The sequence below is a fragment of the Manis pentadactyla genome, chromosome 16, assembly GCF_030020395.1.
Source record: "Manis pentadactyla isolate mManPen7 chromosome 16, mManPen7.hap1, whole genome shotgun sequence".
NCBI lineage: Eukaryota > Metazoa > Chordata > Mammalia > Pholidota > Manidae > Manis > Manis pentadactyla.
Window position 1 is genome coordinate 15,757,671 of NC_080034.1, and position 23,558 is coordinate 15,781,228.

At 37.8% G+C, this 23,558-nt stretch overlaps 1 protein-coding gene across 2 annotated transcripts in view; it reads left to right on the forward strand.

The window, feature by feature from the left end:
- The window catches only part of KHDRBS2 (KH RNA binding domain containing, signal transduction associated 2), a 546,913-nt gene that overhangs the window by 277,749 nt on the left and 245,606 nt on the right, over positions 1-23,558 (forward strand). For both annotated transcript variants that reach the window (XR_005030941.2, XM_036916275.2), the window contains exon 4: positions 20,588-20,734. Coding sequence is in view for 1 of the 2 variants with exons in the window: in XM_036916275.2 (XP_036772170.1) it covers positions 20,588-20,734 (147 nt within the window). In the remaining variant the exon portion in view is untranslated. The remainder of the gene's footprint in view (positions 1-20,587; positions 20,735-23,558) is intronic.

Genomic DNA, 23,558 nt, shown 5'->3' on the forward strand with positions numbered 1-23,558 from the left:
AGGTATCTTTACCATTTGGAAGAATTATGATACTCGGTAAATTTGATATGAGGCACGAATTCTATTTAAGGGTTGTAATTAGGAAGGAAGAAGAAAAGCTATAGAAGCAGCTTGCGGCAGAAAACATGGGAAGATTGATTATTTCCTTGACATATCTTCTTGTAGAGTAACTTCAGCATGGATAGGTTTTAAGCTACTACTTAAATTGCGCACACACATTAACATAATAGGAGTATAGTTACATAACCAAAGCATACCTGTAATTACCAGCCATCTCCAGTGAAACCAAGAAAACCAGTTAGGCACCTTAGGCATTTGTGAAAACTTATCTATGATATGGTGGATATTGTCCAACTGAACTTGAACAGTCTGAGAGAAATCAGACAAATTAAAACAACCCATTCCTGGGGACTGTTCACATCCCATATGTTCTTTTAACAGTAAATAGTCTGTAGTTGTAAGATTTTGGAGCACTACAATTTGCACTTCTCCTAATTCTTGGTTGAGTTCCAACAGTATAGATCCAGTCAAATTTGTTGTTTTACTGTATGCACAGGCCAGCTTAGATATCTCCTTCTTCATTCCCATGGCAAGTCCAGGAACCAGTGGGATGAGTGCATCTACAGCTGTAGCAGTGCGTGGATCTTTGTTGGGGTTTTTTGATGATCATCTTCTGGCATGATTCTTCCAGAGACTGCTGATGTTGGAAGTTCATTTTCATATCATATCTTAGTTCATTTTCGGGGTAGCCCAATTAGGCTTTGATCCTCTGTATAAACACAAACAGACCCTTTGCCTACACTTTTATATGTCCTTTATACCCTTGTGTAGAACTCATTGGAGGTCACCACACAGGAACTGCCTTTTTTTTTTTTTGGTATCATTAATCTACACTTATATGACGAATATTATGTTTACTACGCTCTCCCCTATACCAGGTCCCCCCTATAAACCCCTTTACAGCCACTGTCCATCAGCATAGCAAAATGTTGTAGAATCACTACTTGCCTTCTCTGTGTTGTACAGCCCTCCCCTTTCTCCCACCCCCCCATGCATGCTAATCTTAATACCCCCCTTCTTCTTCTCCCTGCTCTTATCCCTCCCTACCCACCCATCCTCCCCAGTCCCTTTCCTTTTGGTACCTGTTAGTCCATTCTTGAGTTCTCTGATTCTGCTGTTGTTTTGTTCCTTCAGTTTTTCCTTTGTTCTTATATTCCACAGATGAGTGAAATCATTTGGTATTTCTCTTTCTCTGCTTGGCTTGTTTCACTGAGCATAATACCCTCCAGCTCCATCCATGTTGCTGCAAATGGTTGGATTTGCCCTTTTCTTATGGCTGAGTAGTATTCCATTGTGTATATGTACCACATCTTCTTTATCCATTCATCTATCGATGGACATTTAGGTTGCTTCCAATTCTTGGCTATTGTAAATAGTGCTGCGATAAACATAGGGGTGCATTGGTCTTTCTCAAACTTGATTGCTGCATTCTTAGGGTAAATTCCTAGAAGTACAAGTGATCTTTAAAAGACTGTTTACATCTCCAATTGTGAGGTCATATCCCAAGAAATAATTATATTTATGCTCAATTTCTTTTTTAATCAATATTATTAGGTGACCAGTAAGTATCTCAAGCTAACATGCATTGATGGAAGTCTTTTAGACTAATTTATCTTCCATAAACAGTAATTTTTTTTGAAAATGAAGCAGTTGACAAAGCCATATGTAATATAGAATTTGAAAGACATCATTTTAAAGCATCTCTCAACAGAGAGATAATTGGTGGTGAGAGGGTGAGTGGGATAAGTAGTAACTCAGTGTAAAACTGGACAGATGAAACAGTTTATGAACTGCCTGATGAGATTGTTTTCCTCCAATACATGGTACTAATGAACATTACCCTTCTCACATACCTCAAATATCCCTCCCTTGATTACAGAAGTGAAGTCCAGGTCCCCAGTGGTGTGACCGCAGCCTCAGATCTCAGAATCACCCTAGCACTTCCCTCTTTGATCACACTGTGCTCCTGGCACCCTCCTTGCAGCTTTAGTGGGGCTTTTGCTCTTCTTACCCCAGTGCATGGGTTCCTTCCTCCATGACCGTCTAATTCATTGACCCGGCAGTTCTGAAAATGAAAGGAGGGGAGCTGCTGTTAATGACTGGGTGCAGACAGTTGTGTATACCATGGCTCTCCAAGGCCACAGGTATAAATGTGATTGCATTCACAATATTGCTCCTTCTTCACCCACCACTTCCTCATTTTCAAATCCCCAGCCATCTTTCAAAGCCCAGCTGAACCAATACCTCTTGTGCAGTACTTGGTAGGTCATCAAAGTAGACATTAAATGGGTTGAAAAGTAAATAAAATATAGTCACTTCTAATAAAATACTCTTTCCCTAATGTTTTAAAATATTAATTACCAATTTTATTACTTGAAAACCAAACAATTATTACTATTCTAATCCTCTCCATTAATTGCACTTTTTGCACTATATCTGGCTACTTTCACAACATTCAGGAGCAAAGCGGCCCCATCTGCAAGGAGACAATGTATGCACATCGGCTTCAGAAACATCTCTCCTGTTTTTAAACTCTTTACCCTGGTCTGCAAAGCTCTATAATTGCCTGCATACATCTTCCCCTTTCAGACCACATTCCTATTTTTTCCTCTATGCTAAAGCCACACAGGTTTTCTTTCTGTTCCCCAAACATGTCAAATTTTCCTGCCTGAAGTCATATTCTCTTATTTCTCACTTTGCCTGTGATACCACTGTGGCCCACCCACTCTCCCTCCTGCTCTGTGCAGTCAAGCACCTTCTTGTTACTCAGCACTAAGCCCAGAGGAGGGCCAGACCACCCTCTCCAAAGGAGAGGACCTCTTCTGGATTCTCCCACCCCTCTCCTTTGTTTCTTTATTGCACTTGTGATGTGAAATATATATACATATATATAAATGTCTGCACCCACTTTTTATTGGTCTCCTTCCTCTAGAATGTAAGGTCAGTGGGCAGACTGGCCTTGGTTACTGCTGTGTCCCCATTGGACTGTTGCTCCCACAGCAGAGGGGCCCAGGAAACATTGCTGAGTAAATACATATGCCCAGGAATAAACTCCCATAACTTTCCTTCTGAACTCTGTCACTTATCAGAATTTATTATTTGTAGATGGCTTATCCCACATAAACAATGAGCTCTCTAAGGTCAGGATCTGCTCATAAAACTCACAGCACAGAGTCTTTGCATGAAGATGCATTTTAAATATTTATTACCTAAGTAAATTAACATATATATTAGTAACTATTTAGAACAGTTTTTCCAGTAATAACTTTTCAGAAAAATCTAGTTTGTATCAAAAGGGGAATAATAAATGATTCTGAAATAAATGATTAGATTTCCTTTTAACCAGAGTTGACCTCTGGAATAAAAGTAATCTACTGTCAACCCCGCTGGCCCTGAGAGACTTTGCCTCTCCCAGTGTCTGCTCTGGTCCCAAATGGACTCTCTAAGACGGGTGGCTATACCCCTGTCCATGTAGAATTCCTTTAACCTTTGAGAGCAGGGAACTTGTAATTTACTTGGTACCTTTCCTTTGCTCACTAAGGAGAGGTTCTTTGCACTAAAAGCCACTGTAATCCTGCCAGCTAGTTTCTCTAATAGCTGACAGTAAGTAAACAGCAAAATACCCTGGAGGTCAGAATCTAGCCTCAGGCTGATTGCACTTATTTTTGTGATATGGAATAAGATAAGGTTATCAACTGTGGTCTTGGCTGTTATCAATGAGCCAAATGTTTGAGGCAATGCATTTTCTAAACTTTTGTGTGGCTTACTGGAAAAAACATCATTTGTTTCCCTAAAAATTGTGTTGTGGGGCAGCTGTGTCTGGGAGGTCTCTCCCTGCGCAGCAGGTTAAACCTCAACCTGGATGGGGGTCAGTTCTTGACGCTGAATGAGAGAATTCTCGAGCAGGCCAGTGGAGTGTAGGTAAAGAAGGGATTCATTACAGTGAGAGTGGAAATGAATGGCAGTGGTCTTGCAAGCAGCTGAGAGCAGGAAAATGCAGAGGTGCAGAGGGGATGTTTGCTAAACATTTTCTTGGTATAGGGCAGATCCCGTTGCCATCTCTTAAAGCCAAGGTCACTTGGCGTCCCATGTCCACGTGGATCTGCACTGCATGGAGACTGCCTCCTACCACCCTGGGATTTGGGGAGCTGCAGAGCATGGGATCAAGTGAGATTATGTTCTGAAAATTTCCCAAAGAAAGGAGATTTCCAGGCAGGCTTCTGCAGCTGCAGTTCCGTCCGGGTCACTCAGGCAACAGGAACTCACAGGCACAAATCTGAGCTCTTAGCAGCCCCTCCCTGCTTATCAGGGATAAAATAGAGACTTGCAGATAAAATGAAATAGCAAAAAGACAAACCACAGTAGGTTGAGCAGTGAGAAAACTTTACTGAAAGGTACACACTTAAAGAGAAAAAAGTGCGGGAGTCCTCAGAGAGGAGGTGTGCTAAAAGACTTGGGTTGCTGTCTTTTAAGCATTTTTCAAAGGGCCAGGAGGTATAGACTTGTAAAGTGGTTTCAATATGCTTATCACTGGTGAGAGACCTTAAGTCTCTTCTATTAGTCCCTAAGTAATTCTGCAAAATTAACTTAACAGAAGAAATTGGTCAGTTCCTGTACAAAATAGCAGCTTCCTTCTGGGAACATACCAATTCAGACCTCCGCTTGTGCTGCCCCCGAAGTGGGTTGAGTTATTGTCTGTTTGCTTAAGAATAAATTAGGAATCTTACTTCCTAACTTCCTGGTTTTTAAAGTGGAATCTTAGCTTTAAGATGGAATCCTTCCTGTTCTTACTATACTGTTTATAACTCAGCATTTTTAATCATAGGCAGAAAAACTTAACTATGATGCTTGTCCCCGGTCTCTGCCCTACATCAGTTGGAATGTGGGTGATATTAACCTATTTTGAGGTTTAAATAGATCAAAGTGAGAAAATCCATAGCACACTCTGGGTAGTCAATATATGTTCATTTTTTTCACAGTAATTAATTTAAACATTAATTAACAATGTTACCTCAGGGGCAAGAGAGCTGAATATATATTCTCAGATCAAAAGCCACATGCAAAGACCTGTACTCTGAAAACTACAACACTCATGAGAGAAATTAAAGAAAATACCAATAAATGGAAACACATCCCATGCTCATGGATAGGAAGAATTAATATTGTCAAAATGGCCATCCTGCCTAAAACAATCTATAGATTCAATGCAATCCCTATAAAAATACCAACAGCATTCTTCAATGAACTAGAGAAAATAGTTCTAAAATTCATATGAAACCACAAAAGACCCCGAATAGCCAAAGCAATCCTGAGAAGGAAGAATAAAGTCGGGGGGATCTCGCTCCCCAACTTCAAGCTCTACTACAGAGCCACAGTAATCAAGACAATTTGGTCCTGGCACAAGAACAGAACAGTAGGCCAATGGAACAGACTAAAGAGCCCAGATATAAACCCACACATATATGGTCAATTAGCATGCGATAAAGGAGCTATGGTCATACAGTGGGGAAATGACAGCCTCTTCAACAACTGGTGTTGGCAAAACCGGACAGTTACATGCAAGAGAATGAAACTGGATTATTGTTTAACCCCATACAGAAAAGTAAACTTGAAATAGATCAAAGACCTGAATTTAAGTCATGAAACCATAAAACTCTTAGAAGACAACATAGGCAAAAATCTACTGAATATAAGCATGAGCAACTTCTTCCTGAATGCATCTCCTTGAGCAAGGGAAACAAAAGCAAAAATGAACTCATGGGACTACATCAAACTAAAAAGCTTCTGTACAGCAAAGGACATCATCAACAGAACAAAAAGACATCCTACAGTATGGGAGAATATATTTGTAAACGACATATCCGACAAGGGGTTAACATCCAAAACGTATAAAGAACTCATATGACTCCACACCCAAAAAGCTAATAACCCGATTAAAAAATGGATGTAGGATATGAGGAGACAATTCTTCAAATAAGAAATTCAGATGGCCAACAGACACATGAAAAGATGCTCCACATCACTAATCATCAGGGAAATGCAAAGTAAAACCACAATGAAATATCACCTTACGCCAGTAAGGATGGCCAGCATTGAAAAGACTAAGAACAAAAAATGCTGGTGAGGATGTGGAGAAAGGGGAATCCTCCTATACTGCTGGTGGGAATGTAAGCCAGTTTTACCATTGTGGATAGCAATGTGGAGGTTCCTCAAAAAACTAAAAATAAAAATACTATTTGACCCAGAATTCCCACTCCTTGGAATTTATCCAAAGAATACAAGTTCTCAGATTCAAAAATACATATGCACCCCTATGTTTATCGCTGCACTATTTACAATAGCCAAGAAATGGAAGCAACCTAAGTGTCCATCAGTAGATGAATGGATAAAGGAGAGGTGATACATATACACAATGAAATACTATTCAGCGATAAGAAAGAAACAAATCCTACCATTTGCAACAACATGGATGGAGCTAGAGGGTATTATGCTCAGTGAAATAAGCCAAGCTGAGAAAGACAAGTACCAAATGATTTCCCACATATGTGGAGTATAACAATGAAGCAAAACTGAAGGAACAAAACAGCAGCAGATTCAGAGACTCCAAGAAGGAACTAGTGGTTACCAAAGGGGAGGGGTGGGGGAGCGTGGGTTGGGAGGGAGGGAGATGGGGATTGAGAGGCATTAGATTTAGTACACACGGTGTGAGGGGTCATGGGGAAGACAGTGTAGCACAAAGAAGGGAAATAGTGAATCTGTGGCATCTTACTACACTGATGGACAGTGACTGCATGTCCATCAGTGGAGGAGGAGTGGAGGGCAATCATAACCCTCTTGTCCTTGACCTGTGTTCTCCGGATGTTTTCATCACTGCTGACTGCCATAGCCATAGACATGCTTGCTGCTGTGCTAGCAGTGGCAGAGAGCGGGCTCTGTTGAGGAGTTTGGATTAAAACTTTTAGACTCTATTAATGTTTTTATATTCATCCTCTAACTATCAGTGCTATAGGACAAATACTAGATCTGATTCCACTTTCCCATCTATGTATGCAGTACCTAAATTGTTCATTGTCCTGGGGTAAAGATAGAGGGAGTCTATACCCCACGTAAGCATTGGTAAGTGGTGAATAAAGGTTTTCAAATCTTTCATCTTTCATTTTCAGATGCCATGAAAATAACACCTGTCAAGGTTAATGAGGGAAAAGTTCCTCTCCTGGGAAAGATATTTTCTGGGTGATGTGAGCAAGATGTGCATCAACAAATAGTGCCACAAGGAGCCCAAGTCCAGGTCCTTAGCTCATCCATGCTTACTCCTCCTTATACGTTCTCCAAAAAAGTGAATTCACAGACTTTAAGAAAAGGTTTTATAAAAGGGCTTTCCATGCTCAAGAGAAGTATTGTCATATTAACTCTAGTATCGTCCAAGTTCAGATTCCTGGTAAACTGTGGCTCTTGAAATTTAGTTGCAGAGCCTGGGAAACAGGAACTAATATGATCTGGAACCCTTTTTGTCAAAAGCTAAAAGTGGTAACAATAATATTCTGCTCAGGGTGTTTATTGACCTTGAGTCTGTGCTGTAAATTTGGATGCCCTTTCACATGGATACCAAATATATTCTAGTCAGTGGTCAGCCACTTTACAGGTCCCAACAGTGTTTGGTTTTCAGTCTGCTTGCTTTATGAACAGCAAAATGCATTTGTTCAAAGTCAAGCCATCCATATCATATCTTGAAGGGCCAGACTGATCTGTCTGCCCCCATTGCATTTCCAGGGGGCAGCGTCCCTACAGCTCTATGGGAAATTCTTTACTTGTTTTTGCAGCCTTTGTGTTGTTTTTGTTTTCTCCTCCCTGGCAGTGGTCACTCCACTTCAGCACCTGGGTCAGCGCTGTTTGGGTATCCTGTTGCTGTTTCCTGTTCAAACAAGTCTGGTTGCACAAGACATCCTCCCCCAAATTGATATCTCACCTCTAAATTTGCTTTCAAAACCAGGCATTTCACCTGTTGTTCCCTGCCAACTGGGATTCACTAGTATTTGCTTTTCCATTACTGCGTGGCAGTGAATGCTTGCCTTTCAGTATCATGAGGCTCAGAAGCAATTCCGGCAATATCTATTAGTTAAAGAAGACCGTACCCAGCTCACTATTTGTCTTCACTTTTTAATTGGTTCATAGGTTTCTTTCCAGCGCACCTTTCTTCCTAGGCCGTATTCCAAATTCAAAAGGTGCCTGTCTCAGGCTTCATTAAGGCTTTCCATCCTTGAGGTTGCCTCTTCTTCAAAGGGAAAGCAGGATACAGGTACCCTGAGAATCAGCATGATAAGTAAAGAGATTTATAAAATACTTTGCACCTTTACTCATGTTCTTGCCAAACAGTTTTTGTTTTGCTTATTGCTTTAGTTGCCATATACTCAAACAATTTAGGCCCCCATGAATTCTAGACTACCGAGCCTTCTATACTATTAAACAGACTTACTTCCAGGTCATCCAATCATTATATTTCTTGGAAGAACGTAGTAAATGCCCTAATATTTTATAGTGGAATTGTTAACATAATGAATTATCACCTTATTATTTCATCAGCATCCATGCCCTGGGAACTCTGCCATCATACAATTCTTAGTGCTTGGGAGGGGTTATTGAGTGCTATTTATCATTTCTGGAATAGTAAATAAAGTTAGGCATGTAAAGCACTCATACCGCAGGTCCTGGTAAGTACTTACTGATAAATTAGTTATCCTTATTTCTAAATTCAAAATTTTGTGGATTAGAAGTCCATTGCCAATTATACTTTTTCCCTTTGTAGATAGTTCCAGAGGCTTATAAGAGTTAGTTCTTTCTTTGCCTGTTTGCTTTCATTTTACTTAAAGTCCAGAGATTTTCCTGAGGTACACCTCAGTCCAGGTCTTTTCTCTTCAGTCCAAGATGGAATTCGGTGAGTCCTTATAATCTGCAAACTCTGAAAACTTTTCTTCAATTGTTTTTGTTTATTTTTGTTCTCTCTTGTATGTTTTCTCCTGTAGAATTCCTATTGTTTTATATTAGCATTCCTGGACCTATCCTCCATGTCTCTGACATTTGCTTCATGGCGTTTTTTTTTTAGCTATTCATATACTTTAATTTGCATTTAATCTTTCTGGACAGAAACTCTGATTTCAATCATTCTCTCCTTAATTCAATCTACTGAATTGTTTCAGTTTTAGTTCCCCTAGAAAAAGACAGTGTGGCAAGATTTAGTTATGTGAAGTTTATTTGGAAGGACATCTCTGGAAACCATAGTAAAGGAGTGAGGAAGTAAAAAAAAAGCAAATGAAGGAAACCCATGTAATGTGCATTCTCAAACAAGTTAGACCTGTGAGCAACCAAAGCTCATCCTGTTGGGGTACTCTGAGAAAGGAGACCGTGCAAGTTACCCCAGCTAACAATTGAGCAATCTGGGGTATTTATCAGGCAACCCTTCCCAAACCCTAGTTGAGAGCTGCTACTAGAAAGGGTTAATTCATTGTCATTTTCTCCCTGCTACATGCATAAGTAGGGCTGTCTCTCATGGGCAAACCGAACCCTCTGACAAAAAGATCAATAAATGCTGGTTACATGAAGAGTAAAGCAAGGGGATATGAGGAGAATATCAGTGGATATTTCTTTAGAGTATAGATATTTGTTTAGAATAGAATAGTAATCAATAGACTACTGTTTGTTTCAGTGGGTGTTGGGGAAATATAATAAAAAATAAAATCTTCTTCCAGCCCAGAACTCTTTCCACAAGAGTAACAGAGAAAGAAGATACATTTATTATTGAATAATCATTAAGCCAAAAGGTTGTGGACATCACGCACATCCACTAAGACATTAAAAAGATAAAGAAATCTCACTTTTACATAGCCATGCAGATACAATCCATTACACATTTGTTCTCAACATGAATAGTAACTACTCCTTAGATAAAAGGTCTTTACAGCACCATTTGTCACACCGAGTTCATCCTAACTTTACCTGTTATTGGGGTGACCGTGTGTGTTAGCAAATTGACTCCATCAAAGGGCAAAATGAACTTCTCCTCTCTTTATGATGGGGGGTAGTTTTTCAACTTGGAGCAAGGCACCCACCAAAGTTACACTCTTACTCTCCCACTGAAACTGGGAGACAGGAATGTTGTCTATCCTGATGCTTAAGCATTTCAGAGATGGCTCCCATGTCCTTGAGAAAGACATTTCTAGGTCATAGGGCTGACAAAAGACCTATCTAGTCTTCAAAAGGATTTATATTCAATTTAAAGAGAATAGAACTTATAAATCACAAATTTTCTAAAGTTAAGAGGTCTGAGATAAAGGAGGAAGATAAATCTCTTCCTATTTTTAACAGGGAGAATTAAGCCTCTTATTTTTAATTTGTATTTGTTCTTACCTTGGAAATCATGTCTTTTAAAATCATAATATTTTTGTGCCTGCATTTTATCTCCTCGCCTGCTTCCTAAAATGTGTTTATTCAAGTGTGCATCTTTCTCTTCCTGCAATTCAATTGGCACGTATTCAGATGGTCTGCCTGATTTTCCTGTCCATGGCTGCTAGTTCTGTATCTTGTCAGCTTACATATGGCTGTTGAAATCAAATAGTGATGAAGGCTTTCCATAGTGAGCAGAAGACGGAGGGATTCCCAGCGCTGTCGGCCTCTGCTGCCTGGTTTCCCTGATGTCTCCTGGCCTCAGAGGCAAGGTATGCTCAGTGTCCTTCTTGGTCTCTTCTCAGCTTTGGAGAGGGAGAGCCAGCGTGCCCACATGTCCTTCCCCCACTGTCCGCAGATCTCTGAATGACAAGTTCTTCCCAGGGTCCCCTCCCCTCTTTCTTTGTCCCACCCTTGGGCTCCAACACTGTCCTCTGAGTGCTCTCACATTCCCACAACAGTAACAGCTGCTGAACCTAAACAAAGCCCATTTACGTCCAGTTGGTTGTGGAAAAGAAAAGGCTAGAGACGTATGTTTAGATAACTGATTCCCAGATTGTTTTATTCTTACAAAATAACTGTTTGTGGGTATCTTAATTACTAAGCAAATGACTTTTAAATAAACTGTAGATACGTAAGTCTTCCATATGTTAATTCAGAAGGATGGCCTGTGGGTCTTCCTATAAGCTCCATTTGGTCAAGATTGATTGTCTTCTTTTTCTTGAATACTGAAATAGTCTTCTATTATATGGAGACACTCATTTCACTGTTTTGGACAATACTACTTTATAGCTTGAGAAGTTAGACAATTCTTGATGTAACCTGGAGTATATGATTTGATTGTCCCGAATTGAGGTTCATACCCTTAGTAAACCCTCAACCTCCAAACTCAGGCATAAGGAATCTTCTGTTTGACCCCATCTACTTACCTGTTTTTAAAATCCTGACCACTTTAAAAAATATCATCCTTGATTCCTCTGATGCTTCTGGTACTTTGCCCTCATGCCTCTAGATAGTGTTAGATTGGTGTGCAGTTGTGAAAAGATTCCTCTCCTCTAGTTGTTTTGAGTGTGGATGGCTACAACCTGGGAGAGTTCTTGACATATTCGACTCAAGTGAGCCGGGATTTGTAAGTGAAGGTGACAAGAAGCAGAGGTGCTCTTTAGGATCCAGTCATTACTTCTCTATCATTTTATGAAATCCATTTGCACAAAAACCTTTTGTGAGGATACATTTTGGACAACTAATTTGTACAGCCAGAAAAGAATTTTCACATATGTGTACTTAAAAATGCTTTTAAATTGGTGATTCAGGCAAATCCCATTCAGGCCAGGGGATAAATAATGAATGTGTGTTTATTTGAATTCCTTGATGGAGAAAGCTGTGCAGACAATATATTTATTTCTGAAGAGGATTAATGTTAAAAGAAAGTTCCCTGGGGCCTTAAGAGAAAAAGCCAGCAAAAAGCACTCTAGTAAATTATAAGTCTGAGGATAAAATATGACAGTAATTGTTAAAGTGAAATCAAAGTATAAAACTTGCATGCACTCAGGTGTTTTCAACATTTTTCTTCTTATTATTTAATTTATTCCTGTCACTGAAAGATCTTCTCCTGGGAGGACAATTGGGATCTTTGACTACATTAACTCTTTCAGTTCACATATAATTTTGTATATTGTTTTCAACCCTAGATATTTAGCATAATAATATTTAGCAATAGTTGTATTTGATTAGTGCTTATGATGTAACTGCTGTTATTGCTATCATTATTTTACAGGTCAGGAATTTAGTAGCTCAAAATAGTGACGTCGCTTACCCAGTTGTATACATTTTTAAGAGCTGGGGTTTTAACCCTGACCATTGTGAAGAGAGCATGAGCTGTTAACTGCATGATATGTGGCTTTTCAATGTTATATGTGTCCATGTGACATAGATTTTAAATTTATAATTTATTTGAAAGTTAAAATTCAAGAAAGTGCACATTGGTGATGTTAATTTAATATTTCCTTATCTTTCCAAAACAAGTGAAGTTTTTGGCTTAGAGTAATTTCTAAATATAGTTCTCTAAAAATGTTATACCTTTAAATTAATAATAACTAAACTAACATTGAATTAATGCACTCTTGGTAACATCAAAGCAACACTTACTTTGAAATTTTTGTAATTATAGACTTTCAAGTGAATTTTATGTTTATAATAAACATCCATTAACATAAGAGTGTGTCTTTGAAATAGAGCAGACCAAATTCAAATGTCTTACTTACTGAATAAATGCAATCAAGTTACTTAGCTCCTCTGAAAGAAAACCTTCAACTTTTCCTAAACATTTATTGCCAGGCAGTACTTGCAATTTATATACATTACCTCATTTCATCTTTACATTAGAGATCTAAAGCTTTTTTGTAGATCAAGAAACTAAATATCAAAAAAATTGGTACCTTTTTTTCTATACTATCAATGATAAATATCAGAACTATGAATTCAAATCTGTATCTTCCTGATGAAAATCCTTTTTTACTTACACTGCACCCTGCTTTCAGTGCCAGGTAAGTGTGGCATTACACTTACATAGAGATTACATAATCTCTATGAAGATTAAATGACTAATGTATGTAAAATATGCAGAAGCAACCTCATTGTAGATGCTTAGTGATTAACATGAATAGTTGGCATTTTGAATTTTGAATTTTCTTAGGAATATATCTTATTTATAATACTAAAGTTCTAAGTAGTGGGACGGGGATGCCAACATGAAGGAGAGTCGACACGGAGAATCAGGAAATTCTAAAGCTATTAGAACTCTTAGACATCATTGCATCTAATGTTGCCTATTGTTTGTAGTTTAGTGAACTTGTGGAGCAATATCCTCTTACCTGGAATTTTTATACTTAAGCTGGTCTAAGTAGAGCTCAGGTGGGTGAATGGGATGAGGGAGAATCCTCATTTTGCTCCAAAATGGCCTATGAGCCACCTTTCTGAAACCTTCACGGATCCACATAGCACCGTTTGAAAATTACCTCTGAGGTAATCTCATCTCCTTTTGCAAATGAAGACACACTGAGGGCCACAGGAGCAAAATACTTGCTAAAGCTTACAATTAGTAGTGGAGCTAATACATGTGGCATCTTGTAAGTCCTGGTTCAACGACTTCCTTGGACCTGTGGCTACAGAAAAGTTTTAATCATTGGGATTTCTCTATGAACTCTAAAAGTTGCTATGACTGATACCTGGATGCAAAGATTAAGCACTGTATTTATACAGCTATTGATTCTCCTAATAAGAACTAGCCTAATTGAATTGAATTAGCCTAATAAGAACTAATTCCACTGCCAGTCCCATTTTCCAGTAAGGTAAAGCCATAGGGGGGACTAGATAGGAGAGGCTGTTTCAAAAAGTCACTTATTCTAAATATTAAAAGGTTTGCACTGAAGTACTCCTTTGGGTTACAAGCTTTCCTTGTCTTTTTTTTTTTTCCTTACACAGATGGTGCTTACACTCACAGAACAAATATTGATGTGGTGCAAATTGCAATTGCATAATTATTTGATTACAAAATAAATTATCACTGAATATGCATACATATGATCTATATATTGTTATTCATTTATTAGGAGACTTACCAAATATACTGATAATTTGGAGGCATTTTTCCTAAGCTCAAAAGAAAATCACATTAGTAAGTATAGCTCATTCCATTCCAAGTTCTCAGGACAATAAGTGGTTGATTGAACATTTAGAGAAAACCTTAGTATAAGCCACAGAATGAAGATATGGTTTGATGGTAGAAGAAAAATCAGCATGATTTTCACCCATAAGTAATTCATTCAACAAGAATTTATTGAGATTCTTCCATATGTCCTATAAGATATACCTGTATATGCAAAATAATTTGATGGGAAAATGATGCTGCAATTGACCTAGGAACAAAATATTGTGAAAAAGTACTACAAAAGCTATTTAGGGAACAGTAAAATTTAACCTACATGTTATTGGTCTAGAAGTTTTTTTATAACTAAAAAAAGTTGAACAGGGAATAAAAATATAATAAAATACAGTAATAATAACAGATACCACAGATATACAGAAGTTTGGGAACAAATACCACTGACTCCTGGTTTATAAAATTTAGGTGGTGGAAGCTTGACTAGTCATCTTATCTTGGATACTACCTTAAATATTTTATGGAGGAATAAATATTTGGTAAATCTGATGAGAATAAAGGCTACTTCTTTAGTTAGATGCTTAAGACAATACATATATGCCATCCCATATTATGTGTACGTGTAGATGAATATGTCAGTGTTGAAAAAATGATGAGAAGGGGTGGGGAATGAGCCAGATAAGGTGAAGAGGATAAAGAGATCCAAACTTCCAGTTATAAAATAAGTAAGTCATGGGGGTGAAAAGTTCAGCATAGGGAATACAGTCAATAATATTGTAATAAGTTTGTATGTTGGTAGATGGTAACTATAGTTACCATGGTAAGCATTTCATGATATATATAATTGTTGAATCACTGTGTTACAAACCTGAAACTAATTTAATATTATAGGTCAATTTCAATAAAAACATTTTTAAAAAATGATGACTAGGACATTATTTATGTCCTAATTTAATATTATAGGTCAATTTCAATAAAAACATTTTTTAAAAATGATGACTAGGACATTAATTTAATATTATAGGTCAATTTCAATAAAAACATTAAAAAAAATGATGACTAGGACATTAACTCAGTTACTCAGGTGTTCTCTCTACCAGTGGTGTTGGTGATGGGATGCCTTTCAGAAGGCTCTGGAAAAACATACCAAACTATGGTGTAGCATAAAGGAGGAATACATGGTCTCCACCATATTATGCATGATTTATAATCATTCCAACTAGCAAATGATGATCACCACTATGACTTCTAAGGAAAGTAGGGACAATTAACTGGTGTCCCCTTTATTTCATTGAGCTCCATAATGAGTTGGGCATGTAAACTTGGGAAATAGCACTCAAGTACTAAGTTACTCTGTTTAATAGAGGTGAAAATAATTTGAAATTCCCTAGGAAATTCCAGGTGGGAGGAAGTATAATACAAAAATCAGAGACGGAACAGAAAAATAATAAAATTTTGTAGTGAAGCAGAGAAGGGCTCGGGACGAGAGAATGAGGATGTTTTGAGTCGTCTGTGATAAGATTATCAGCATGAGCACTTTGCTTTGTGCTCTGTGATATTTTAAAAGAAGTCTGTGTCACTCATAAATGACTTTGAAAGTGAATCCTTTAGGGTGTTATAAGAAATTCTGAATTTTATAATAAGATTGGCCTCTGAGAAATCCAGAGACCAAATGGCTGGATTCAGGGGCAGAGCACAAGGAGACCTCTGATCCTGTGTGCTATTTTGAGACATTTGTCTTGAATCACCTGAACTAAGATGAAATGCCCAGCTGTGAGCTGACTTGAGTACCTACCGCAGGGTGGAATCATGGTCCCAAATATGCTGTCCCACAGTTGGATAAATTGCACAGGGAAATAGAGACTAACCCTTCATGAGGCGCAATTGTTTTAGGAATACAACACAAATATCCATGAGAAAGTATGCAAGCTAATCTGAGCACAACCTTAAAAACTTCATATAAATTCCTTGGTTGGCACTGATGGTTGCAAACAGAGTTGGGGATAAACAGTGTGATGTGAGATCACTAGCATTTTTAGATAAGCTTTTCATATGGTAGGAAATGAGTGAAACCCTGAAAATAGTAGTTTTCACCCAGCACAGATGGGCACACAGCTCCTAAGGAATCAGAACCTTTTGGGAGAAGGGAAAGAAAATTCCTGGCAGATGTGCTTAGTGTGTAAGGGCCTGTAATCTGCTGTCGGGTGCCCTGGAGAGCACAGAGCTACATGAGACTGGGTACCAGGAAATTGCTGGGAGACCCCTGGGTTTAATCTTCCATAAACTAGAGATGTCCATGGGGAAATCTGGATGTATAAAAATGTACTTCCTCCCAAGCACCTGTATCAGTGACATACCTGTAGTGATTAGGAGCTTGACCTTTGGTCTGAAATTAGCTGGATTCCAATCCAAGTCTGTAATTTTTAGTCTGTGTAGCTCTGGAGGAGTTTCTCTCATTGTTTCATTGTTCCCTCATCAGTAAAGTGAGAGAAATAACATTATCTAGCATAAAGTATAGGTATGCAGATAAAATTAGATGATACATGGAAAGAAGTTTACATACCTGTGACTTAAGAAGCAATACAAAATCAGGACCTCTATTCCATTACTATTATTAATGTAAAAAAAAAGACTTGAATAAAATACACTGAAATGTTTAACAGTATACCTTGAAAAAATATTTGTATTTTTTGGTGTTTTCATGTTGTCTTCAATAAACATGCTACTTTAAATTAAGGGGAAAATTTCCTAATTGTCAAATTATCTCCAGGTCAGAAACATTCTTTTATAGAAGATAAAATACATATGATGATGCCTGAGAGAAAGTTTTCATAAAAATCCTTGTAATGTTCAAATATGTGAACACCATTCAAATTAGACACAGCTTAGAGTTCTGCTATTCTCTATAAAAAAAACTGACATGTTTACTTATGCTTTACCTTAGGGTGTAATACATGGGGAGTAGAAAGTTTGGGGATATGTAAAACTAGATTTGATATTCTCTAACGATGTTGCTTAGAATCTCTTTTGTTTTGAAACTAATAATTTCACTTAAAATAATTAGCTCGTGATTCCTTTGTAGAGATAGCTGAATACTATGCATTGTTTTTTGAAGGTCAGTGGTTAAAGTATATACCCTCAGTGGAATAAATATGCCTTTTTCATAGAAAACTAAATATCAAGTGAGAGTGCACTCTTCTAAACAGAATTTTGAATCATGTCAAGCAGATTCACCTCATGTGTCCATCTTACATTCTTGTGATTTACTCCCTGTACCCTTTTCTGTGCCGTTTTTGGATGGATATTCAGTCTTCTGTAGTCTTGGAGGACTGTAGTAGGAACTATTCATTTCAATTTACACCCAACATTTTTCTAGCATTTCCAGTTTTCTGAATCTTTTTCTTTACTCTTCTTGCTATTATGTCCCCTGTTCTTCCCAGTGTAACCTACCAGTGTAGTATGGTCTTTGTAATAAATATGCAGAAAGATTAATTGAACAGAAGCATGAAAATACTGCTTTCCATTCATAATAAACATATCAGATAATGCATTTATTGCAAAGACAAACAATTTTTCCCAAAATTTATTTGAAACTCTTGTATAAGAAATCCCTCAAGATATTGTATTCAATCACTGTTAACACATAAGGGATCCCTTACATGTATTTGCACTCACTGAATACAATACAGGAGAGCTGTGAAGTCCCCATGTATTCAAATGAAACCTGGTGCTTTATGTTTCAATCCAACTTGTGGGGATATCGCATTGTTTTCAAAAGTACAATTTAGACATTCTGGAAGACTATTCACCCCAAGTAGATTTCATAATGGAATGCCATTTTTACTAGCCCTGAATGAGGATGAATGCAAAGACAGTTCACTGTCACCCGGTGTCCTTTCTCACTGTTTCGGTCATAATTGCAGCCCTCCCATTTTAGGCGTCTCATGGCTGCTCAGTCCAAGACGAGACGCACAGTCTCTGTTTGCATCCAAGGCTGCCATGTGAGCGACTGCACTCCTGCCAGAGAGATGTGAGCAGAGATGTAGGAAACCTTTCACAGATGTCCTTGAAAATAAGATTTTTGTCGTCTGTGTTTTCTTTTCCTTTCTGTGGAGTGGAATTCAGAAGTGATGACAGACAGTCTCCTTCCTCAACACATGTGAGAACAACCTCCTGGGGGCAACTTGTGCTGAGAACAGGGACCAGGATCCCAGGATGACTGTGCGGGAAGAACCCCCTGCTCTGGGAGCCACCTACAGCTTGGACTTTCCCTTGAGAGAGAAATAGCTCTTCTACATGTGCCAGTCCCATTTATTTTGGTCTCTGTTGCAACAGCCATCAAAATACTACTTGAGGATATAGGAAACAATATTTTTTTATAATAATCAATTTGTATAGCATTTTTTAGTGTACAAAACATTCTTCAGTTTCTCAAAACTCACAAAATTCTGTTAGAGGAGCACTATTACCTTAATGTCACAAATGAAGAAGCTAAAGCTTAGGAAAGGTGGCTTTGTCAAAAGTCACCCCAATGAATGAGTCCAAATATAAACAGTTCTCACGATACAAATCTAGTTTTAACAACAGCTGTAATAGCTACCATAGACGCTGCTGTGTTAACGTCTCTTCTCTGTGAGTCTATCAGCACTGCCACTTTACTGAGTCCTGGCTCGAATCCTGACTTAACCTTTGACCTCTAGTGTGTTGCTTTCTCTCTAAGGACCTCAGTTTCCTCATCTGCTTATATAAAGGGTGGGCAGACACGTGTTTTTTAAATAGCAAATTGCGTTTACTTATGAACATCATCAGTCTGTTGGCTCAACTGCAGAGATACCCAATCAGGCTTATTTTATTTACATAAATAATCTTTAAAATACATGTTAAATTCTTACTGGAATGCCACAACTCATAGTTATGCAGGTCTTACACAATTTGGCTAGCAAGTAGTCCTTAGTAATGAGCTGAAAATCAGTTTGGGATGTATTGAGAAGGGGACAGTATCCGGAAACCTATGATTGAACTACCCCAGCACTTAGGCACAAACAACGCTGACCCCAGGGTTACAAGCAGCTTGCCTCCCAGCAGAACTCAGAGGGAATACATGTTTACTGCACTCTATGGGTGCATGTAAGTTCTGTATCTCTTCCCCAAACTAAGCATTAGACACTAAGAAAAACCCTTTTCAGTGTAAATTCCTAGTTAGAGATAAAAAGTATGCTTAGAGAGGTGGACAGTAAATTCCCTGACTGGAAGGTGCTGCTATTAGAAAGATTGGAGTGGGTGAGAGATGTCTAGGAAAGCAGAAATCTATAGCAAATTTGTTTTTGTTTACCCCACTTAGGTCTATTCATGTTACTTTTCCAATTTAATTCCCATGTTGAACTAAAAATTACTTTTTTATTTTTATCCTTTGAAGTTTAGTGAGACATCTCCTAATTCATTGCAGAGGGGCTCAGGAAAGAAAAAAACATAATTGATATTATTTATGTTAATTGTTTAACCAAATTTTCCTTCCTTGAAATACTAAAAGAATGCAAATCTGGCTGCAGAAAGATCTGGGCTGGAGTCCCAGCTTTGCTGAAACCACGTTAAGTCTTTTAAACTTAGTTTCTTAATCTGAAGTATGTGAATAATGTGCAAGGTTATGCGAGATTAGAGATGATGTGTGTGTAAAATACCTAGCACACATTAGCAGAATATATGGATCATACGCTGATTTGCTGTGCACCTGGGCTAAATTAATCAGGCCTCAGTAATGGCTTGGGTACAGGACTGTGCAACAAGGGATCTAACAGAAGTGTGTTGGTGATTAAGCTGAGGATATATGTAGCTCGTGCAGAATCAAAACCAGCATAATGCTTACCCACCATTCCTTAACTTACTCCTATTGGCCCAAATGAGGCAGCAGTGGTAGAGAAGGTGTGGTTATGAAGCTTGATCACGGTCTGGACCAGTGGGAACAAAAGCTGGGAGATCCGCCGTGGTTTTGCATGCATTAGTGGTGAACTGCTGACCCTTTCACCACTTCTCAAGAAGTAGCTAAAAAGTCTTTGTTTTTTTAAAGAACAATGATAATCTTTAGTTCATTGTCTGCAAAATATTTTGTCAGACACCAATACAATCCTTTTCTTTGGTGTACACTGAGGAGTTAATGGCATTCTGTAAACTTTTTTCAGGGGGTTTTAGCATTTTCATTTAGCTGATGAGAATCTGTTATAGATGATAATTATGCCAGGTTTAAAAAAAATTATTCAAACACTCAACAATGATTTTAAATCTTTAAATATCTTATACCAGATTTTTATTCCTCAAAGAGCTTCTGCTTAAAGAAAATTTGCTTAGATTATGCCCTTTTATGATAGTCTCAGTAAATGTTAAATCAATGCAAAATGAGTGGATTTGTATTTCTAAATATAACCTCTTTCACAGGAAGAAGAACTAAGGAAGAGCGGGGAAGCCAAATATGCCCACTTGAGTGATGAGCTTCACGTATTAATTGAAGTGTTTGCTCCGCCTGGGGAAGCTTATTCACGCATGAGTCATGCACTGGAAGAGATTAAAAAATTCCTGGTTCCCGTAAGTGTTTTTCATTTCTTAAAAGGATGTTTTTCTTCAGTTTCTATAAAAAAAAATGTGCCTTTGATCTTCACTGACTTTTTAGAAGCAAACGTATATTGCAGACTAATTATTTGTAGAGTTGATATGAAAGTAAAATAAAATAGAATATAGAATTAGCATGGGGTCTGGCATGTTGCCACATAATGATCATTTGACAGCACTATTTGTCTTTAGTACGTTACATGCCTTGTTACCAGTTCATACCCATGAAGAATAAGACAATTAACACATAAACACAAATACATAATTGAAGTTGTATATTTTCTCTTTTGTGTTTTAATCACTTTGTAGTTGACATGTATTATCTACAATATTTAATTAATAGAGAAAGCATTTGTAGTTAGAGTGGGAGGGGAGAGAGATTAGATATGAAATATTTATAAGAAAATAATGGTATTATTTGAAACTATCAAATGTATTTTTATGTGATGGTTTGCCTGGTACTGGCTCATTGCAGAACGTAATGTAAAATAATCAATATTAATAGAGCCAGACATTTGTCAACGTTAGGCAAAAATTGGAAAAATAAACTCACTGCACTATATGAGAGCAAAACTAGAATGTTCATTTAGTAAGGTGGCAAATTCAGATTGCATATTGAATAGAATTCTCTGCTGATTTTCTAAGAACCAGAGAAAAGTTAAATGAATGAAGCTTTTATAAAGGTTGACAATTTAGCACTCTAGGAAGAGGTCATTCATATAGAAATCTCGGCATCAGGTTTTGAGCTGGGAATAAGATTTTTGGAAGAGAATGCTGAGTAAAGTTTTCTGGAGTGCCTACACAGAAGTCTTGGACAGAGAGAGAGAGAGAGAGAGAGAGAGAGAGAGAACTAAGATTAATCAATGCAATGGAGAAACACCGTAGATTTCCAAACTAAGTAATAAACTCAGAGGAAATGGTGGGTAAAACTCATTGATTGGCAGTAATTTTGAGAATGGGGGAAAAAAACAATTTCAGAATGTTAAAGCATAAAAATTTAACCACATAACCTATTTATATGCCAGTTTAAAAATTCTATCAGGACAAGGTTATGGAATAACCTGTGATTATTCCCTAACTTTATATGCACACAGAATTTCTGCACAATTTATTACCTGGTGCTTATCTGAACCCCTCCTTAAGTAGAGCTCACATTTCTTAACAATGAAGATGCTATGTTCTCTCTTCCTTGTGTGTGTGAACTAAATCCTGGTGCTATTGGGTAAACAGTTTTACTATGTTTAACTCAGATCAGACCTTTGGTGACACAGAGGTATTGCAAAAGGCTAGGACTACCTGTAGTACTCATTTCATGACAAAAGACAAGTCTTCTAAATTCTCAGAGCTTCAGCTTACTCAACTTTAATAAGAAGATAATTATAATTGACTGACCTCTATCACAGTTATTGTGAATAGTAAATGGGGTAATAAATGTGAAAGGGCATAGAAAGTTATAAAGCACTATATAAATGTAATAATTTTGTATTGATTTTATTGTTATGGTAGATGGAATCTTAGAATGACTTTATGAGATGAAATATGTAAGATGAAATACTATTTCATTGCTATCTGTATATTGGGCCTAGGCTGTAGGCTAGGTTAAACTTGTTTTATTATAAATGCCAGTAATCCATATCTCATTTACTCACTTCTTAGACCTAATGATACTTGTAATCACTTCATTTATATCTTCTCCACTGAAATGTGCACTCTCAGAGGGCAGGGCTGGCTGTGTCTCTCTTGTGTTCCAATGTTCAGACTGGCACAGTAAGTGTTTGAAAGTCTGACGGGTGGAATGGCTAATAGCACCAGCAATTATGCAGAAGGATAGAACAGCCATCTTGGTCAGTTTGGGGACTAGATCAAGGTGCTCTGTATGTCCAGATCCAGATGAACCAAAGATCTTACCTTGGCCGTGTGACCCGTTGCTGCCTCTTGCTGTGCTCCAGACACGCTGGCTGTTCATCCCACACTCCAGGCTCACTGTTCCTTCTGGGCCTTTGAAGATTCCTCTCTAAAATATCCACACAGCTATCTTCCTGTCATTCAGGTCTTGGCTCAGTGTTAGCACTGCAGGAAGCTTCCCTGGCCACACAGTCCATAGTAGCCTCCTTACCTTCGTGTAATACTATTGTACTGTGTTCCCAGTATCACTGGCCACCCATTCTAACATGGCGATTCATTGTTCCACCATGCCCTAGACCTCGTCACTTATTTTATTTTCCTCATAGCTGTTATCACCTTCTGATGTACTCTGTTTCTTAACTTAACTTGTTTATTGTTAGCTTCCCTGCTAAAATATAAATGTCATGAGACAGGGATTACTGTCTAGTTTCACTGTTTTAAATCCCCCATTTTAAACTATGCCTGTCACATAAGCACTTAATGAATATTTTTTTGTGAGTGAATACATGATTGAGTGAATGCACTTTTAAAAAAGAAATAACTTTTCTGGTACCTCTCAATGTCATATTAGCAAATTTTAGAATCAATCAAAGTTCTTCTGTTTAATAGAATTTCCCCATTTGCCTTGCTTGTCTCAGCCTCAAGCAAAGGGTAGCATTTGGCTACTTCCTCCATCACCAGAACCCCAAGAGGGATGTATGAACTGCTACGTCTTTTTTTAGTATATGAAATCACTTGGTGACCCAGGTTTCTTTTGACATTTGATATTTAAGTCCACAGAAATGCTAAACATATTGAGACATTAACATTAACTAACATTATAGGTGAAGAATTCTAGCCAGTAAGGCACAACATAGAAGGCTGATGTACAATAGAACTGGAATTCCACAGCCTT